Source organism: Aedes albopictus, chromosome 1 (assembly GCF_035046485.1).
Source record: "Aedes albopictus strain Foshan chromosome 1, AalbF5, whole genome shotgun sequence".
NCBI classification, from domain to species: Eukaryota; Metazoa; Arthropoda; class Insecta; order Diptera; family Culicidae; genus Aedes; species Aedes albopictus.
Genome location: NC_085136.1, coordinates 164,018,422 through 164,037,705, shown reverse-complemented (window position 1 = coordinate 164,037,705; position 19,284 = coordinate 164,018,422). Strand labels below are relative to the sequence as shown.

General features: G+C 45.6%; 1 protein-coding gene across 1 annotated transcript; it reads left to right on the top strand.

The window, feature by feature from the left end:
• Positions 1-3,233: 3,233 nt before the first annotated feature.
• On the top strand, positions 3,234-4,700 carry LOC134289718 (uncharacterized). Its single transcript, XM_062856080.1, has 2 exons — positions 3,234-3,719; positions 3,779-4,700. The coding sequence occupies exon 2, from the start codon at positions 3,873-3,875 to the stop codon at positions 4,698-4,700; it is 828 nt and encodes a 275-aa protein (XP_062712064.1). The 5' UTR covers positions 3,234-3,719; positions 3,779-3,872.
• The last annotated feature ends 14,584 nt before the right edge of the window (positions 4,701-19,284 follow it).

The window sequence follows — 19,284 nt, the reverse complement described above, 5'->3', positions numbered from 1 at the left end:
CGTCCTCCACTTTTTCGACCCACCTAGCTCGGTGCGCACCACGACTTCTTGTACAGGTCGGATGGTTCTCGAGAACCATTTTAGTTGGGTTTCTATCCGACATCCTGATGACGTAACCCGTCCACCGTAGCCTCCCGATTTTCGCGGTGTGGACGATGGTTGGTTCTCTCAGCAGCTGATGCAGCTCACAGTTCATAGTGCTTTAGCCGAGGTACTACCTATGCCAGATCGGATGTCCCTCCAGCCATCTTCAAGTGTAGCTGCGTCAAGCTGCTCTTCCGTTGGTAGGGCCACTGCTAGCTGATGCGCGTAGTCTTGATTCACTTCTACGTTGCGCAGCTGCTCGATGTTGAGCCACGGCGTTCGACTTCGACGCGTGGTATTATCCGTTGCAAGAAAATAGAGAGCGAAAATGGTGCAAAATCGCTAATAGACCTCCGCTCGTACGTTTAATCGTTCTGGTGTCTTTTACAATAAGTGCGCGAATGAGCCAAATAATAATGCGCCGAAAAGAACAACAGGATTTACCGTACTGGCGGAGGTAAACAAGCACTTTCGATCAAAAATGTTCGCGCAACGCATAATAATAACTGTCAATACTTTTGAGTGCATGCATACAGCGACTAAGTCGAGATCCGAATCTATATTCGCACTGCGGTATGTGCGGACATTGGTTATATCCGAGAAGAATTTCCCGTCGATTAGAACGTGGTCGATTTGGTTTTCTGTTTGATGTCGGGTAATCTCCATATGGCTTTGTGGATATCTTTGCGGGGGAAGAAGGTGCTTCGGACTACCATACCACGGGAGGCTGCAAAGTTTACGCATCGCTGGCCGTTATCATTCGATACGGCGTGCAGGCTGTTTCGCCCGATTACCGGTCTGTACATTTCCTCCCTTCCTACCTGCGCGTTCATGTCGCCGACAACGATTTTCACGTCACGCGGCGAGCAACCACCGTATGTTTGCTCTAACAGCGCGTAGAACTGGCTGCCACTCAATCACACGTTGTCGCATCTTGCCCAACACTATAAATCCTGTTCCCAGTTCATTGGTGGTGCCGCAGCTTTGGTAGAAGGTAGCCGCTCGATGCCCGCTTTTCCACACTTTCTGTCCAGTCCAACAAAGCTCCTGCAACGCCACGATGTCGAAGTTGCGGGGATGTAGTTCGTCGTAGATTATCCTGTCACATCCTGCGAAACCTAGTGACTTGCAATTCCATGTTCCAAATTTCCAATCGTAGTCCTTATTTCGTCGCGTGGGTCTTTGCCGATTGTACCGAGTCGTATTTTCTCCAATGTTATTCGCAATGGGGATTTTTACGGGTGGCTTAATGGGCCTACGCCAATACTCCTGTCTCGCCGGAGGGCCATCGTGCCAGTTCTGTTTAACGTTCCAACCAACATTGGGACGACCACGCTGATGGGGCTAGCTGGGCGTGGTGCAGCGTTTCTTACTCAGCCGCTGGATGCCAGAACAGACGCTGTTTGAGCCGCACCTCCTTGGTGAACAGTCGCTCGGATCGTACCTCCTCAATCTAGCTGAAGTCAGAAGGAGAACAGTGCCCAGGCTGCATTACCAGCTAAGCACACAACTCTCAGCCGGCGGTCTTTGTCATCGCTTGACCCGTGGAAGCATGAGGCAGGAACTTGTGAGGACCAGAGCTATGTTGGACGCTCTCCTTATCGACTCACCGTTTTGCAGTCCGAAATTTGACCTGGCAACTGATAAAAAAGAAGACGAGGATGGACATCTTTCACTTCAGCCCTTTGCACCACCATGGGTGTTCAAGACTGAAACTAGTAAGTGAAATATTTAAGATTTCGGATGATAAAATAACACCGTCTATACAGTTGAAAGCTCGAGTACGAGCTAATCTATGTTGCACAGTATTCTATTCGATAGCCAAAAAGGCACTCATATTCTAATGAACACTCAGATAAAAGGGGTTTATCACTTAGGTCAAATTCACTTAAACACTACAGTAAGTAGTAGAAGGATGATCTAAGGGTGTTGCAATTCCCTTCTTCTATAAGTAGTATGAGATTCAACGAAAAAGGCCAAAAAAAAGTTAATTATTCTTGTAGATCTTGAAGGTCTAATTCCAGAATAGTTTGGATGACCTAAATCACCAAGCGAATGTTGCTGTGTTATCAGTATTGCACTCTGAGGCTCTAAGAGTAGCGTATATTCCGCGAGAATTCGCTACTATAAAAATATCCTAAGATTTACAGATATTGCGACCCATACTTCAAAATACATTGGGTCCATTTGTATGCCACTGAATACCAAAATAGCATCACATAGAGATACTCGTTATATAATGAGGTGCAACAGACACAATCGTAAAAGAATTATGCTGATAGAGTGAAGAGAAGCAAGAGTAGAGCCTGTAGACCTTGAAGGTTCTAATTCCAGAATAGTTTGGAAAGCCTGGAATATCCCATGAATGTACCAAAAACATTTTAGCTGAGTACTGAGGCTCCACCAGCAGTATAGACTACATTCCACGAATAATTTTTACAACTACATGATACAATATGTAGATATTGTTACCCAAACTTCAAAGTGTATTGGAGGCCATTTGTATTTCACGGAATACAAATCACCACAATGTCAAGTTGCTCGTAGCATTGCGAGGTCTAAAGGACATCAACGTGACTAAATTTATTGAACAGAGTGAACACAAACGATGGCAGATGTTGTAGATCTTAGGAAAATGAATTACAGAGTAGTTTGGATGACCTAGATCACCCAATTTATGTACCATGAATTTTCTAAAGGTGCTTTGAGGATTTTTTGAGTACTGTAGACTATGTTCTGTGATCATTCATCGTGTATAAAATTTGGATGAGAATGTTGGATTTGTGTCACAAACTTCGGAGTACTTTGACGGCCTTAGAATAGCTCTAGGATCAAATCTTCAATAGACTTTGATGGGTAGTAATACATTGCATGTTAAGGATCAGTGAAAACTATTGATGATAAGCAAACCGTTGAAATTTGAGCAAAAATATGTCGAATTTATAAAAAAAAAATACAAAAAAGTCACGTATTTTCGGCTCTTAGCAAAAGGCGGAGGGTGCAAAGGGTGAGGTATCATTTCTTAGCACAACTATTCCTTTTGCCTATAAAAAAAATCCAGGGTAAAATGTTTTGAAACAAAGAAGATATTGTTTTTCTACAACAAGAAGTTCGTCCCGGATTTTTACGGGTTAATCGGTGGTTGTCACCACATCAGCAAGAAATATGGCAACCCGGCCGGCGAATACAAATGTGTGAAATATGCGAATTGTCAGAAGTGAGGCAGATGATGATTAGTTTGTCAAATCAAGTGTCGAATACCATTACTTGCAATTTGTAGAACGTTGTAGAACTGATTAAGTTGCGGTAGATGTTAATTCGTTTTACTGATGATTGTAATATTATATTTTTATACTCTAATACCCATAGTGCCCTGGAAGGTATGAATTGTGAATTAATTATATTTGTGGTACATTAGAGTCGGCTTCTTTCACAGGAATTAAGTGCTCAAGAAACCGTAGTTTGTAGATTTGGCCACCCGTGGGAAAACTATTGAATTGAATTCACAGGTGAAATTATATTGTTTAATTTGGATCACTTAATAGCTAATCGATTGTTTTAAATAGAAATCTGTTTGCGAACGGTCGCTTGAACACCAAAACGGCTGGGTCATTCACGTATGGTCCCACTGAATTGTAGGTTATATTAGTAGTACTCATAAGCATTACCCGAACTAATTGTTACTCCTTTTTAGCTTTGAAGCATACAATAAAGCAGCTTTCAATATCAGTGAAGTTACCTGGCTCGTTTAAGTTCTCGTTAGCAACAATCTTCAAAGAATTCACGAGATGGATGATAACTCGAGTTCTCTCCACGGTACCCCAGATCCCAACTATACGGTGAGTTGTGTGGCTTGTGATCGTCCTCCCACCGCCGACAATTTCGTCTGTTGTGACCGTTGTGCGGATTGGTGGCACATGTCGTGCGCTGGCGTGACGGACTCCATTGAGAACAAAGACTGGTTGTGCAACAAATGTCTGCCAGCTCCGTCGATTTCCATCACTTCGACATCTTCAACTCGTCGAGCCAGACTTCAGCTCGAGCTTCAGCGGCTAACGGAACAGCGCGAACTCGAGAAGATGGCTCTGAACGTAGAACTGGAGAAAAAGTTCTTAGAGCAGAAGTACGCGATGCTGGAGAAATCTTTAAAAGAGGACGAGGACGATCATCGTAGTAATCGCAGCCGCCGTAGTCGAGCGGATGCGGAGAAGCAGAAACAGGATATCGAGGATTGGGTTGAACAACAATCGAACGGATCCCGTAGGAAGAATTCTGGTCATAGTCCCTCCGTGAAATCCGTAGTGTCCAATTTGGAGAAGATGGGAAGAAAGCCGCCCGTCGCTGAAAGTAATCGGTCGGCTGATGCTGCAGGAGCTGAAGGCATTTCGATGACGACGAATAAGTTTGACAACGATCGGTCGAAGGTCAACCGTGCTACCGGTAATCGATTGGTTCCACCACCGATTATTCCACATTCGATTCTACTGGCCGAGCAAAACGCTCGGAAAATCAGGATGAACTACTACAGCGACAGAAAGGTCAAGGCACTAACTACACGCTCGAACAGATTACAGCTCTTCAGGAACATTTGGCCAGATGCAAGCTTCAACTGCTAGAGTCGGAAAAACCAGCCGAGTTGGAATCTGTAGTTAGGCCAGTTGTTTCAGACGCTTCTAAGGGTGCCATACCTAAAGCCTATCCGAATCAAGAACATTTTCCAAGAAAGGGTTCGTTACTTGATCCAAAGGCGAACCGTAAACCGTACGAAATGCTCGCCGTTAACGCTATTGAAAAGTCAGCGGTTCCGCAGTATGGGGCTCAGTCGCATCAAACATCTCGCGCGCTCATGCAGAAGCGAAGTGATCCTAGTGGATTAAATAATAATCGATCGCATGAGCAGCAGCAGAAATATGGACTAGAGCACCGGCCGGTGAGCCCACTTCAGCGTATTCGAGAGGAAGCAACCCATCGGTTTCGGGACGTTGGAAATACGAACGAAATCGTTTCTAGAAATGAGAAAGCGCAAAACGAGGATCGCATAACAGAGGAAAGACCTTCAACGATGTTTCAACAGAACAACGAAAGCATCAACGAAACCGTGCAAAATCTTGTTGAACCATTCAACCAAATCGGCTTTGGACCCACTAGCCAACAGCTAGCTGCAAGACAAATTCTACCACGCGACCTTCCTCCATGTTCAGGAAATCCAGCAGACTGGCCTGTATTCATCAGCCAATATGAATACACAACGGAAGCATGTGGGTATAGCGACGGAGAAAATATGATCCGCTTACAACGATGCCTTAAGGGTTCGGCCTGGGAATCTGTCCGCAGTCGTTTGATATTACCTGCCTCGGTTCCCCTTGTAATGCAAGCTCTCAGGATGCGGTACGGGCGATCAGAATTGTTAATAGAATCCCTTATTGCGAGAGTAAAATCAGCTCCAGCGCCAAAGGTTGATAGGTTGGAAACTCTGATCGAATTCGGAACAATGGTACAAGCGCTTTGTGATCACATTGTTGCAGCACATCTACACGACCACTTAACAAACCCGATGTTGCTGAAGGACCTGGTCGAAAAACTTCCAGCTGAGTACAGGATGAGATGGGCAGGACATCGAAAGCAGCACCTGGCGGTAAACCTCAAAACCTTTAGTGACTTCATGGAAGAAATCGTCAACGATGCGTATAGTGTATCGAGCGTAACCACCACATTTGACCGGACTATCAAAACCGATCGCATGAAGCCGAAAGATCGGAATCTGGTTCACTGCGAACAGAGGAAGGCGGATTGTGCCGTTTGCAACAGAGATGGACACCGAGTGAAGGAATGCAAAAATTTCCTCGTATTATCGATCGACGACCGTTGGAAGAAGGTGCAAAGTCTTCAGCTATGCCGTATTTGCTTGACGAACCATGGACGAAGGGCCTGTCGCATTACCAGAAGATGCGAGACGGATGGCTGTGTATTTCGACACAATCCTCTGCTGCACGCACCTAAGCAAACAGCAAATCAATCAACAGAAGCGCACGTGCAGTTTCACTCCAACGAGATGGCTCTTCCCTCTTTGTTTTTCCGAATTATTCCGATCACTTTAAGAAACGGCACGAAGACAGTTGAGACGTTCGCCTTTTTGGACGAAGGGTCGTCCGTTACGATGATTGAAAGCAGCCTCGCTAAGGAATTGGACGTTTCTGGATACAGCAAGCCACTGTGCCTAAAATGGACCGGAGACATGTCTAGAGAGGAGCGGGATTCGCAACTTATATCTGTGCTCATCTCTGGGAGAGGCAACACAAAGCAATATCGCTTGAGGGACGTACAAACTATCAGTACATTGGACCTACCTACCCAAAGTCTTCCTGTCGAAGAACTGGTAAAGATGTACCAACATCTTGACGGCATTCCTGTTGAAGGATATCGTAATGCTACTCCAAAACTACTTATTGGTGTCGACAATTTGAGGTTATCACTCCCGATAAAGGCTCGCGAAGGAATTCAAGGCGCCCCAGTAGCGGTAAAGACGCGTCTTGGGTGGTGCATCTACGGTGGTCGACGGACACAAGAACGGCCAGAATTCAGCTATCACATCTGTGAGTGTGGTGGAGAAGGAGATTTTGAAACATCTTTGCGGAAATATTTCTCCTTCGAAGAGACGGGCATAAAGCCTGCAACGTCAATCATGTCCGACGAAGATAAGCGAGCACAACGTATACTGGACGAGACCACCAAACGAGTTGGAGGCAAATTTGAATGTGGTCTACTGTGGAAGTACGAGCGGGTAGAGCTTCCGGACAGTTACCCGATGGCCTTAAAACGATTGCAGTGTTTGGAACGCAGAATGGCCAAAGATTCGACGCTGAAACAGAACATTACGCTCCAAATTGATGAGTATCAGTCAAAAGGTTATGCTCATGCAGTTTCTGTGGACGAATTGTCAGATGTAGATCTTCGACGGACCTGGTTCCTCCCCTTAGGAGCGGTTACGAATCCAAACAAACCCGGGAAGGTACGCCTGATATGGGACGCTTCCGCAAAAGTAGGCGGCATCTCATTAAACTCGCTACTGCTAAAAGGCCCAGATTTAGTAGCTCCTCTATGTTTCGTCATGTTCCGATTCCGCCAACATGTAGTGGCGGTTAGTGCGGACTTAAGGGAGATGTTTCATCAAGTCCGCATAAGAGAAGCAGATCGCCCATCGCAAAGTTTTCTATTTCGCTCGGATCCCGCTCATGAACCGCAAATATTTCGTATGGACGTCGCTACTTTCGGTGCAACCTGTTCGCCAGCCATCGCACAACACGTGAAGAATACAAATGCGAAGGACTTCGAACAGGAACATCCACGTGCGGTTGAAGGAATAATATTTAGTCACTATGTGGATGACTATCTCGATAGTTTTCCCACTGAAGAAGAGGCGAAACAAGTTGCAGCTGAAGTTCGGGACATCCACAGAAGCGGCGGCTTTGAACTTCGCAACTGGTGCACTAATAGGGCTGAAATTCTTCGACACTTGGGAGAAACAGTGCAGAAACAGGAGAAGCAATTGTGTTTCGACGATCAAGAACAGTCAGAGCGTGTCCTGGGGATGCGTTGGATCACAGAAACTGATGAATTCTGTTTCTCAGCCATAATGCGAAGCGACATTGCTTCCATAATAGCAAGCGGTGTAAAGCCAACGAAGCGCCAGATTCTTAAATGTGTAATGTCACTCTATGATCCCCTCGGGCTGCTGGCTCCGTATCTAGTGTTCGGCAAGGTGCTTATCCAAAATGTGTGGAGATTAGGAATCAGCTGGGATCAGGTTGTGGATGATAAACTGTTCGAACAGTGGCAGCAGTGGACCAGTATGATCAATCATATCAACGACGTCCGCATTCCACGGAGTTATTTTCGGAAGGCAAGAGCTGAAGCATTCCAGAACCTCCAGCTACACACCTTCGTCGATGCTGGTCGAGACGCCTGTGCTTGCGTGTCGTATTTTCGGATTGTCAACCAAGAAGGTGCAGTTGAAATTGCATTAGTGTCAGCTAAAACTAAAGTCGTCCCACTGAAACCTGTTACAATTCCTCGCTTAGAGCTTCAAGCTTGTGTACTTGGGGCGAGACTTGCAAAGTATATTGCAGATGGACACTCAATTACTATCAACAAACGTTATTTCTGGAGCGACTCTAGTTCCGCGCTGAGTTGGATAAATTCAGACCCCCGGAAATACAGCCCATACGTCACTTTCCGGGTTGCAGAGATACTAGAATCAACGGATCGCAGTGAATGGCGGTGGGTCGCGTCTGCTGATAATCCGGCTGATGAGGCTACCAAATGGGGAGCTGGGCCATGCTTTAAATCAAACAGTATTTGGTATACAGGCCCAGATTTTTTGTATATACCCACAAGCGAATGGACCAAAGCAAAACCCGACATATCTGGAGAGGATGAACTTCGAGCCTGTTACGTGCATCGAGAACATCAAATTCCACAATGCGTTGTGGACATCGACAGATTCTCCAAGTGGGCGCGTCTTCAGCGTACAATGGCGTACGTCCACAGGTTTATCAATAATTGTCGTTATAAATGCCAAAATACTGGACCACTGATGCAATCCGAACTACAGAGGGGAGAAAATTCGGTTTTCCGTATGGTTCAATGGCAAACTTTTCCCGAGGAGATGGCAGTATTGTCTACAAACCGCTTGCAATCATCATATCAGAAACGTTCGCTAGACAAGTCTAGCAGCATCTATAAAATGACACCAATGTTGGATGAAAACCATGTACTCCGCGTAGATGGCAGAATATCGGCGACCCCATGTGCATCTAAGGATGTAAAATTTCCCATAATTCTCCCAAGAACCCATCGATTAACACATCTCTTGATAGATCATCTGCACCGACAACTCAAGCATGGCAATAGAGAAACTTTGGTCAATGAGATAAGGCAGAAGTTCAGCATACCGAAGTTGCGAGTGCTGGTGAAATCCGTTATATTCCGTTGCCAATTCTGCAAGATTCGGAACGCTCGCCCAATCATCCCACAAATGGCATCACTGCCCAAAGCTAGACTTTCCCCATTTGTACGACCATTTAGCTACGTTGGGCTCGATTATTTTGGGCCATTTCTGGTAAAAGTGGGACGTAGTCAGGTGAAAAGGTGGATCGCCCTTTTCACCTGTATGACCGTGCGAGCGGTCCACCTTGAAGTTGCCCAAAACTTGTCAACCGAATCCTGTGTTTCATGCGTACGGCGATTCGTTTGCCGAAGAGGTTTCCCGGTAGAAATTCACAGTGACAATGGCACAAATTTTCAAGGCGCCGAGCGCCTGCTACGAGAACAGATCAACAACGAGCTTGCGGCAACGTTCACTAGTACAACGACGGCCTGGCATTTCATTCCCCCTGCTACGCCGCATATGGGCGGTGCCTGGGAAAGGCTTGTCAGATCTGTAAAAACGGCGTTAGCTGCGGCGTATAATAACGAAAAACTGGACGACGAAGCCCTCCATACGATGGTCATTGAAGCGGAATCGATAGTGAACAGTAGACCATTAACCTACCTTCCTTTGGACTCCGAAGAACAAGAAGCAATCACGCCCAATCACTTCTTGTTGGGAAGCTCTACGGGAGTCAGGCAACCAGCAGTTCAACAAGGAAACGACAGTGCGATTATGAAGCGATCTTGGATGATGGTCCAGAAATACCTGGATGCGTTTTGGAAGCGTTGGGTACGCGAGTACCTACCGACGCTGACAAAGAGGACTAAATGGTTTGGGGAAGCACCAAGCGTACAAGAAGGAGACTTGGTCATCATCATCGATGACACGAGAAGGAACAACTGGACGCGTGGCCGTGTGCTGCAAACGATAACGGCTGCGGATGGTAGGGTTAGGCAGGCGATTGTACAAACCCTCAAAGGTGTGCAGAGACGAGCTGTGGCGAGATTGGCTGTGCTTGACGTGGCTAAGGAAGATGGAACCAAGGACGATGAAGGGTTCCACCGGGGGGAGAATGTCACCACATCAGCAAGAAATATGGCAACCCGGCCGGCGAATACAAATGTGTGAAATATGCGAATTGTCAGAAGTGAGGCAGATGATGATTAGTTTGTCAAATCAAGTGTCGAATACCATTACTTGCAATTTGTAGAACGTTGTAGAACTGATTAAGTTGCGGTAGATGTTAATTCGTTTTACTGATGATTGTAATATTATATTTTTATACTCTAATACCCATAGTGCCCTGGAAGGTATGAATTGTGAATTAATTATATTTGTGGTACATTAGAGTCGGCTTCTTTCACAGGAATTAAGGTACCCCGGGGCAAGTGGGACCTAAAAAAATGCTAGTTTGGTATTGTCAAGCCAAAAAATTCTAAACATAAATTATTTTATAATTCCAATGGTTCTAAAAGACATTGTTGGTATATTTCTTCTTAGTAATGGGCATTAAAACTGTTTCAAAATTTTTAAATTCTATATATTATGCATATTATGAAAAGTGGAACAGTTCTTCATTTACACCGTATCACGGGGCAAGTGGGACCTATTCGGATTTTTTGTAATATTGGCTTAACATATATGTAAGGTAGCATAAATTATAAATATGTTATGCGAATAACTATGTTTAGCGATTTATGTTGGAAAAGTTTTGTGGTATCGTGCATAAATTACGTAACACATATAATAACGAATCACTGAGAAAAAAATGATTTAACTCTAGCAGCTCGTGCAAAACAAATTGATTTTATTTATTCAAAAAGCGCCCTAAGGTTAAATGTCGAAAGATTTCCAAACTTACTTTTCATATTACGTAGTTGATGAGTCTCGCCAACAGGTTTTTCAACATTTACAGATGTTATGTTTTCCCTTACATAATATTACGATCATTAAATAAAGATTTTTAAATCGTAAACTCCGAATAAGTCGTTTTCCAATTTTTTGATACTCTATGGCTAGTTCCTTAACATTCAGAAAAACTCATTATGCAGCAAAAAACGAAAAATAATAGAATTTGCTTGAACTAAAATATGAAAAATAGATAACAATAGAAAACAAATATGTTCTATCATTTTAAACAATAGCTTCACCATCAGAATAGAAGTAACTAAGTATAATTCAACGGTTGATTACTTAAGGCGCCGATTTTTACTTCACTTTTGTGTGAATTTCGACTTAGGCTGAAGAAAGCGAGATCAAACTATGAAATTGTGTTTGTTTACTCTCATAGGTCTCACTTGCCCCAGATGCTGAAATACACTGGGGTAAGTGAGAGCAGTTAACAAAAGGTAATAAATGAAAAAAAAATACAGCTTTTTCGCTTAAAATAACTTGCAAGCACTCCAAATATTATCCTGAAACTGAAAAAGTTTTACTTTATTTGTTATTCTATTTTTAAACGACGAATGTAGTAGAGTACGTTAATCTTACTTAGTGAATTGAAAATTACATTTGAACAACAATAACATATATGGTCTCTTTATGGTGAGAACAATAACAATTTTTGAATTCAAAGTATCCGCTGGTGTGGTACCTATGTTTTCTATGAAGAATGTTTGCCTTAAAAATAAAAAATAAAAAAAGTTATAGCTGTAGGTCTCACTTGCCCCGGATTCTCACTTGCCCCGGGGTACCTTAAGTGCTCAAGAAACCGTAGTTTGTAGATTTGGCCACCCGTGGGAAAACTATTGAATTGAATTCACAGGTGAAATTATATTGTTTAATTTGGATCACTTAATAGCTAATCGATTGTTTTAAATAGAAATCTGTTTGCGAACGGTCGCTTGAACACCAAAACGGCTGGGTCATTCACGTATGGTCCCACTGAATTGTAGGTTATATTAGTAGTACTCATAAGCATTACCCGAACTAATTGTTACTCCTTTTTAGCTTTGAAGCATACAATAAAGCAGCTTTCAATATCAGTGAAGTTACCTGGCTCGTTTAAGTTCTCGTTAGCAACAGTGGTCAATACATTTTCAGAGCTTCAACACAGTGAAAATCGTGTGAAATCATATCGTTTTATCAATTGCACTGTCGCGAAATGCTTAAATAACGCTCCGTTGTTCTAACCTTGAAAAATAGTTGTCGTTGTGTATAAAAATTGCTAGAACCGATGCGTCACAAAAACCATTCAAAAGCATAATATTGGCTGAGGTTCGAACAATCAGTTATTATGCAGACTCAAGGGATGTATCTTTGATGTATTACTAGTTCTTAAATCTAGTAAGTGTACGTGTACCATATTCATCCCACTTGATGCAGCTGATGTTGAATTCTGATATGCTATGTGCCGGTAAAACACGATACAGTAGCATGAATAAGTACCTACTAACGGTAAATAAGGACTGCAGCATTTTCCTTATCCTAGCTACCTGAGCGGCCTAAATTGGTCTGATGATCCTACTTCTGTTAGGTACGCGTACCAATTCCTGAGCTGTATCGGACAGAGCGGACAAGACGAAGACAGAATAAATAGAGTCGGGTTTCGTCCTAAATCTTTCAGCCCCAGCCCGGGCGTCCTATTTTATAGCGATACATAATTAATTACCCACTTAGACTTTAATTGGCAGTAATTAAGTTTCATTGATAGCGTAAATAACAGTCACGTACAGAATGACCGGATCCGGTATGGGGTTGAATCCACTACTGGAATCGAATGCGGAAATATCGAACGGCACCGAACCAATGGAGCGGAAGCTGTAAGGAGAGGAATGATCGAAAATCACTGTTGTGGTGGCATCCATCATTTACTACATCTGTAATATTTCCGACATAGACATTGATTCCGTGACTCTGAGAAGAGTTTTATTTTTTATCGGTAAGAATATATAAATACACTGAAAGATTATTTTTCCCAGAAGCTATTAGTGCACAGGCTCAAATATTAGACAAAGAATGAACTGAAGAATGGAATGGTAATGGAATTCATATTTGTAATAATGATTATAATTTTATATACCGACCAATTCAAATTCAAAGAATCGTCTCTACGCGAGATTAGCTCTTCTCATAAGCAATCTATAGTATTCAACGGGGGTATTAACATTCCAATACTCGATACACCTCCACCTGATGCCTATGCACACACATTGGTCGATAAAATAGCACGCCTCATAAGATCAAGCGAGCTGCGAAGACAATTTACGTTCCATTACGTCAGTTTCGCCTCTGAGTCATGCTCGCACATGGGTGCCAGCGCAGCGTTTTCCAGACCCCAGCATGGCTGCCACGGAGAGGGAAATTGCCAAAGCATGAAAATAAATTATCTGTAACGATTTGATCAAGCCCACCCTGGATTGATGGGCTCGATATATTCCTTGTTTCCCTTTTGGTGGGAGCTTATCCTTTGCGAAACGACGAGCGGATTTGTCGGCTGTTCAGGCGCATCCGTTGAAGCATTTCCCCAGAGTCACAAATAATTTAAATGAAAGTGTAACGAAAACCATAACACCTAACGAGCCAAATCAGCTCTCGTCTCAGTCGAAAACTGGCCTTCAGGGAAATGCTCCATTCGGCTGAGTGGGTGGGCGAAGTTCATTTGTTTTTCGCCAATTCTTTTCCCTGTCTTTCCATCGTAATGGTTTGGAGGAAAATCCGTTAGGTCAACCCTTCCCATAAATTACCTTCTCCTTGTATTTTTTTTTATATTTCTTTGGATTGTTGGATGGGTGGGATGTTTTGTTTTGAAGTTTCATGCTATCACTTTCGACGGAACAGTAATAATCGTAAATTTCGACGAAACGAACCATCGAGTTGATTCGAACCATGTCCGCCCCTGGGTAGGTTTTCTGAGACGTTACGTGTTACATGGCTTGAAACGCTTGAAACAAGAATAGTGCTATTCATTCACATTAAGAGGCAGACGTGAGACGATACATGTGTGTCTGGTGAAATGGATTTGTTGACATTTTTACCTATTTCAGGACCTGTAAACCTTCGACCTCCGTTGTCAGTAAGATTCGAGCACGGCTATCGACCGTGACAAACTAAAGAACTCAGCGGCCGTTGCGTATCAATATCCAGTACTACCCATCAGAATGAATGGCAAATGAGTACCGCGACCTTCAGGCTACTGAGCATATAGATTACCGCGAAAAAGTGCAGCGAGCTCGTGGTTCATCCTTCTCCGCCATACACCGTTCTCCTACACACCGCCGAAGATCGTCCTTAGCACGCGTCGCTCGAAAACTCCGAGTGCTTGCAGGTCCTCCACGAGCATGGTCCCTGTCTCATGCTCGTAGAGGACCACCGGTCTTATCAGCGTTTTGCACATGGTGCGTGGGTGAATCTTTTTCGATCGCAGTTTCTTCTGGAGCCCGTAGTAAGCCCGACTTCCGCTGATGATGCGCCTCCGAATTTCACGGCTCACTACCCAGACGGATCCGCCTACCAGTATTCATCACCAGTCCGACCTTTGCTGCTTCGCGTTTCAGGCGGATGTACAGCTCTGCCACTGTTCCAAATGTTCTGTTCTGGCAATAATGTCCATGTCGTCCGCAAAGCACACAAATTGACCGGATTTTGTGAAAATCGTTCCCCGACTGTTGAGCCCGGCTCGTCGTACCACACCTTCCAGAGCGATGTTGAAGAGTATGCATGAGAGTCCATCACCTTGTCGCAGTCCCCGGCGAGATTCGAATGAACTGGATAGTTCACCCGAAACCCTTACGCAGTTTTGCACACCGTCCATCGTTGCTTTAACCAGTCTAGTCAGCTTCCCAGGAAAGCCGTTTTCGTCCATGATTCTCCAAAGCTCTGCGCGGTCGATACTGTCGTATGTCGCTTTGAAGTCGATGAACAAGTGATGCGTTGGGACCTGATATTCACGGCATTTCTGGAGGATTTGCCGTATGGTAAAGATCTGGTCCATTGTCGAGCGGCCGTCGATGAAGCCGGCTTGATAACTTCCCACAAACTCATTCGTTTTAGGTGACAGACGACGGAAGATGATCTGGGATAGCACTTTGTAGGCAGCATTCAAAATAGTGATCGCTCTGAAGTTCTCACATTCCTAATGGTCGCCTTTCTTGTGAATGGGGCAGATTACCCCTTCCTTCCACTCCTCCGGTAGCTGTTCGGTTTCCCAGATCCTGACTATCAGCCGATGCAGACAGGTGACCAACTTTTCTGGGCCCATCTTAATGAGTTTAGCTGTAATACCATCCTAACCAGCTGCTTTGTTGGTTTTGAGCTGGTGAATGGCATCCTTAACTTCCTTCAGCGTAGGAGTTGGTTCATTTCAGTCCTCCGCTGCACTGGCGTCGTCGTTTCCTTCGCTGCCGTGGGCTCCCGTGCTTACGTTCTCCACGCCGTTCAGGTGCTGATCGAAGTGCTGCTTCTACCTTTCGATCACCTCACGTCCGTCCATCAAAAGGCCTCCGTCTTTATCCCTGCATATTTTGGCTCGCGGCACGAAGCCGTTGCGGGATGCGTTGAGCTTCTGATAGAACTTCCGTGTTTCTTGGGAACGGCACAGCAGTTCCATTTCTTCACACTCCGCTTCTTCCAGTTTCCGCTTCTGTTTATAACGTTCCACGTTCTGTCGAGTCCCTTGCTGCAGCATTACCGCCCTCGCTGCATTCTTCTCCTCCAAAACTGTTCTGCACTCTTCGTTGAACCATTCGTTCCGTCGATTCCGTTCCACGTACCCGATGCTGCTCTCGGCTGCGTCGTTGATGGCTGCTTTCACTGTTCTCCAGCAGTCCCCTGAAGGGGCCTCATTGAGCTCGCCCTCGTCTGGCAACGCGGCCTCGAGATTCTGCGCGTATCCTAAGGCGTCATCCGGTTGTTTCAGTCAGTCTAGGTTGTACCGTGGCGGTCGCCGGTACCGTACATTGTTGATGACGGAGAGTTTTGGGCGCAGTTTGACCATCACCAGATAGTGGTTGGAGTCGATGTTGGCGCCACGATAGGTCCTGACGTCGATAATGTCGGAGAAGTGCCGTCCGTCAATCAGAACGTGGTCGATTTGAGATTCCTTCTGCTGTGGTGATCTCCAGGTGTAACGATAAGGGAGGATGTGTTGGAAAAAGGTGCTACGTATAGCCATTTTGGAGGCGGCGAAATCAATGAGTCGTAGGCCGTTTTCGTTCGTCTGCTGGTGGGCGCTGAACTTACCAATCGTCGGTCTGAAATCGCCTTAGGTTCAAATCGCCTATGATGATCTTAACGTCGTGGCTTGGACAGCGATCGTACTCGCGTTCGAGCTGCGCGTAAAATGCGTCCTTGTCATCATCAGTGCTTCCGGAGTGTGGGCTGTGCACGTTTATTATGCTGAAGTTGAAGAATCGGCCCTTGATTTTCAACTTGCACATTCTTTCGTCGATCGGCCACTGACCGATCACGCGCCTCTGCATATCACCCATCACGATGAAAGCTGTTCCCGGCTCGCGTGTGTTGCCGCAGCTCTGGTAGATGGTATGATTACCTCTAAACGTTCGCACCATAGATCCTGTCCAACACACCTCCTGCAGCGCTACGATGCCGAACCCGTGGTCCTTCAGTAGATCGGCGAGTATGCGGGTGCTCCCAATGAAGTTGAGAGATCGGCAGTTCCACGTGCCGAGTTTCCAATCGCAAATCCTTTTTGTTCGCTGGGGTCGTTGCCGTTAGTCTCGGTTTGTATTATTCTGTTGCTGATTTTCCGTTACAATGTTTTTTTACGGCTGGCTCGTAGGGCCTGACACCAACCCCCTACTTTCCGACCATAGTGCACAGTTGGGCTTAGAGTCCTTCCCTGGCACTCGGACGTAGATCAGCCGCCCCTAACATTGGGATCAGACGCTGTTGTGAGCCGCTCCTCCTGGAGAACAGACGCTCAGGTTTGCCGAAGACGCAAGGTTTGCGGCCGTTGGTAGGCGCACAGACTAAGGCAGAATGGAAGAGGAAGAAGTCGAAACCGCAGGTAAAAGTAGTGAGATACGCCCAACCGAGAAGGCGTAAAAGAGTAGGTGCTAAAGGCGACGGGCTCGTCGCCAAGTACTCGGACATCTTGAAGGCGATGCAAAGCGACGCCAAGCTCATGTATCTGGGAGCACACGTGCGCAGTATCAAACGTACTCTTACGGGCGATATAATCCTGTAGCTGAAGCGCGATAAGGAGCACAAGGGTTCCGCCAACAAAAGTTTGGCGAAACAAGTTCTTGGCGAAGGGGTAGAGGTGAGGGCTCTCACACAAGAGGCGATTCTGAAGGTGAAAAACCTAGGCAAGGTCACAAAAGTAGAAGAGCTCGTCACGGCACTGCGGCAATAGTGCAAGGTGCAGGTGGCCGCCACAACCGGAAGGGGCCGGCAGGGACACTGGTAGCTTCGGTTCAGCTACCTGTGGTGGACGTAAAAAAGTCCGTAAAAATAGGGACGATTAAGGTAGACTGGGGCGTATGTCATCTGACGTTCTACCAGCCACCGGAGGCTTGTTTCAGGTGTCTGGATCCAGGACACAATTCATGGGACTGCAAAGGCCCTGACAAGAGCAAACTGTGTAAGAGATGCGGCGCTGAAGGCCATAAGCCATAAGGCTACACGAGTCCACCCATTTGTCTAATCTGTACCGGGAAATCTGTGAACAACAGGCATCCAAAGGGTGGTCCAAGGTGCCCGGCCTTCAAGAAAGCCGCAGTGAACAAATCACAGTGCAGGTAACGCAGCTAAATCTGAACCACTATGACGAGGCTCAGCAACTGCTTTGTCAGGCGGTTTCTGAGTGAGGGGCGGATATCGCCATCATAGCGGACCCATACCGAGTACTCGCCGGCAACGGCAATTGGGTCGCGGATGGGTCCAGAAAAGTGGCAGCGATATGGACGACGGGTAAATAGCCCGTCCAGAAGTTGGTGTCTACTACCTATGAGGGCTTCATGGTCGCCAAAATAAACGGGGTCTTCTTCTGTAGCTGTTATGCGTCTCCGCGGTGGCCGGTCGAGCAGTTCACGCAGATGCTGGACTGTATGACGACCGTGCGAAGGCACAACAACAGCAGGCAGCGTATAGAGGAAGAGGCAGCTAGGCCAAGGCAAAGCCCTCGCAGGTGGAAGACATCATACTTCGACGAAGAGGTATTTAGGGAGGCGCTCCACCGTGAGCGAAACCTACTCGATTTAGATGGCGACGAGCTGGTAGCAGAGCTCTCGCGTGCGCGCGATACGACCATGCGTAGGCGTGTCCACCCTACAAATGGGGCAGCCGACAAATGGACAGCTGGGAACTGGGGCTGGCGATGAGGAGAGGGTCACCGATGCGGAACTTGCGGGAATAGCAAAGTCCCTTAGCGTAGATATGGCCCCAGGTACGGACGGACTTCCGAACCTGGCCTTAAAAGTAGCTATTGCAGAGGCGCCCGAAATGTTCAGGTCTGCTATGCACAAATGCTTGGACAAGGGAGTTTTTCCAGAAGTATGGAAGAGGCAGAGCCTGATTCTATTTCCAAAGGCGGGTCATCCGGAGACCCGTCGGCATAGATACCAATATCGACAAGACGAGGAAAGTGTTCGGAAGGTTCATCCTCAACACAATGTTGAGGCACACCCGTGTAAATGATCTCTCGAGCAGCCAGTTCGGCTTCCGGAAGGGGAGGTCGACCGTAGTCGCTATTCTGTCGATTATAAAAACCGCTAAGATAGCGCTCCAGAGCACAGTTTCATTATAACCATCAAGGTAGTTATCCAGATAGGTAGATATATATGTATTTACCATATAAGAAGCATTTTGTAATCTAATTTGGTTAAGGGGTATGCAGTACAGATGTATTAAAAGCACAACTATTCAGCAAATCTGGGATTGATTCCCGGTTGCCTTACTTCAAATATGATTATATATGTACCTAGCAATATAAGCAAAGCCATCGGACACTTTCTCGACGAAGATTTGAAATTATGAAAGCAAGCATGCAAATGAAAACCCGCAATCGAATGCAACTGCAATGTAAAATAAACTCCATCCTGCACTAGTCCGATGTTGGAAAGCATCCAACTTAAATTCGGCCACCCCAATTTGATTTTATTATTTGGGCTGCACTGTATTGGCATTACTTAATCAACTATTTTGCAGGTGGATTCACTGCGCAAAAGTTTCCGCAAGTCAGTATGGCTGTTAACCACTTGCTTCATTGCATTAGTCGTTTACAGATACTCAGTCCCGCGAGCTTAATTCAAATTGCAAATTGAGAACGACTTGCTCATTAATGTCACGTCATTCAATTATATACACAACTT

Excerpts from the sequence above, each read along its gene's own strand:
- LOC134289718 (XM_062856080.1), top strand. The coding sequence starts at position 3,873 with ATGGATGATAACTCGAGTTCTCTCCACGGTACCCCAGATCCCAACTAT.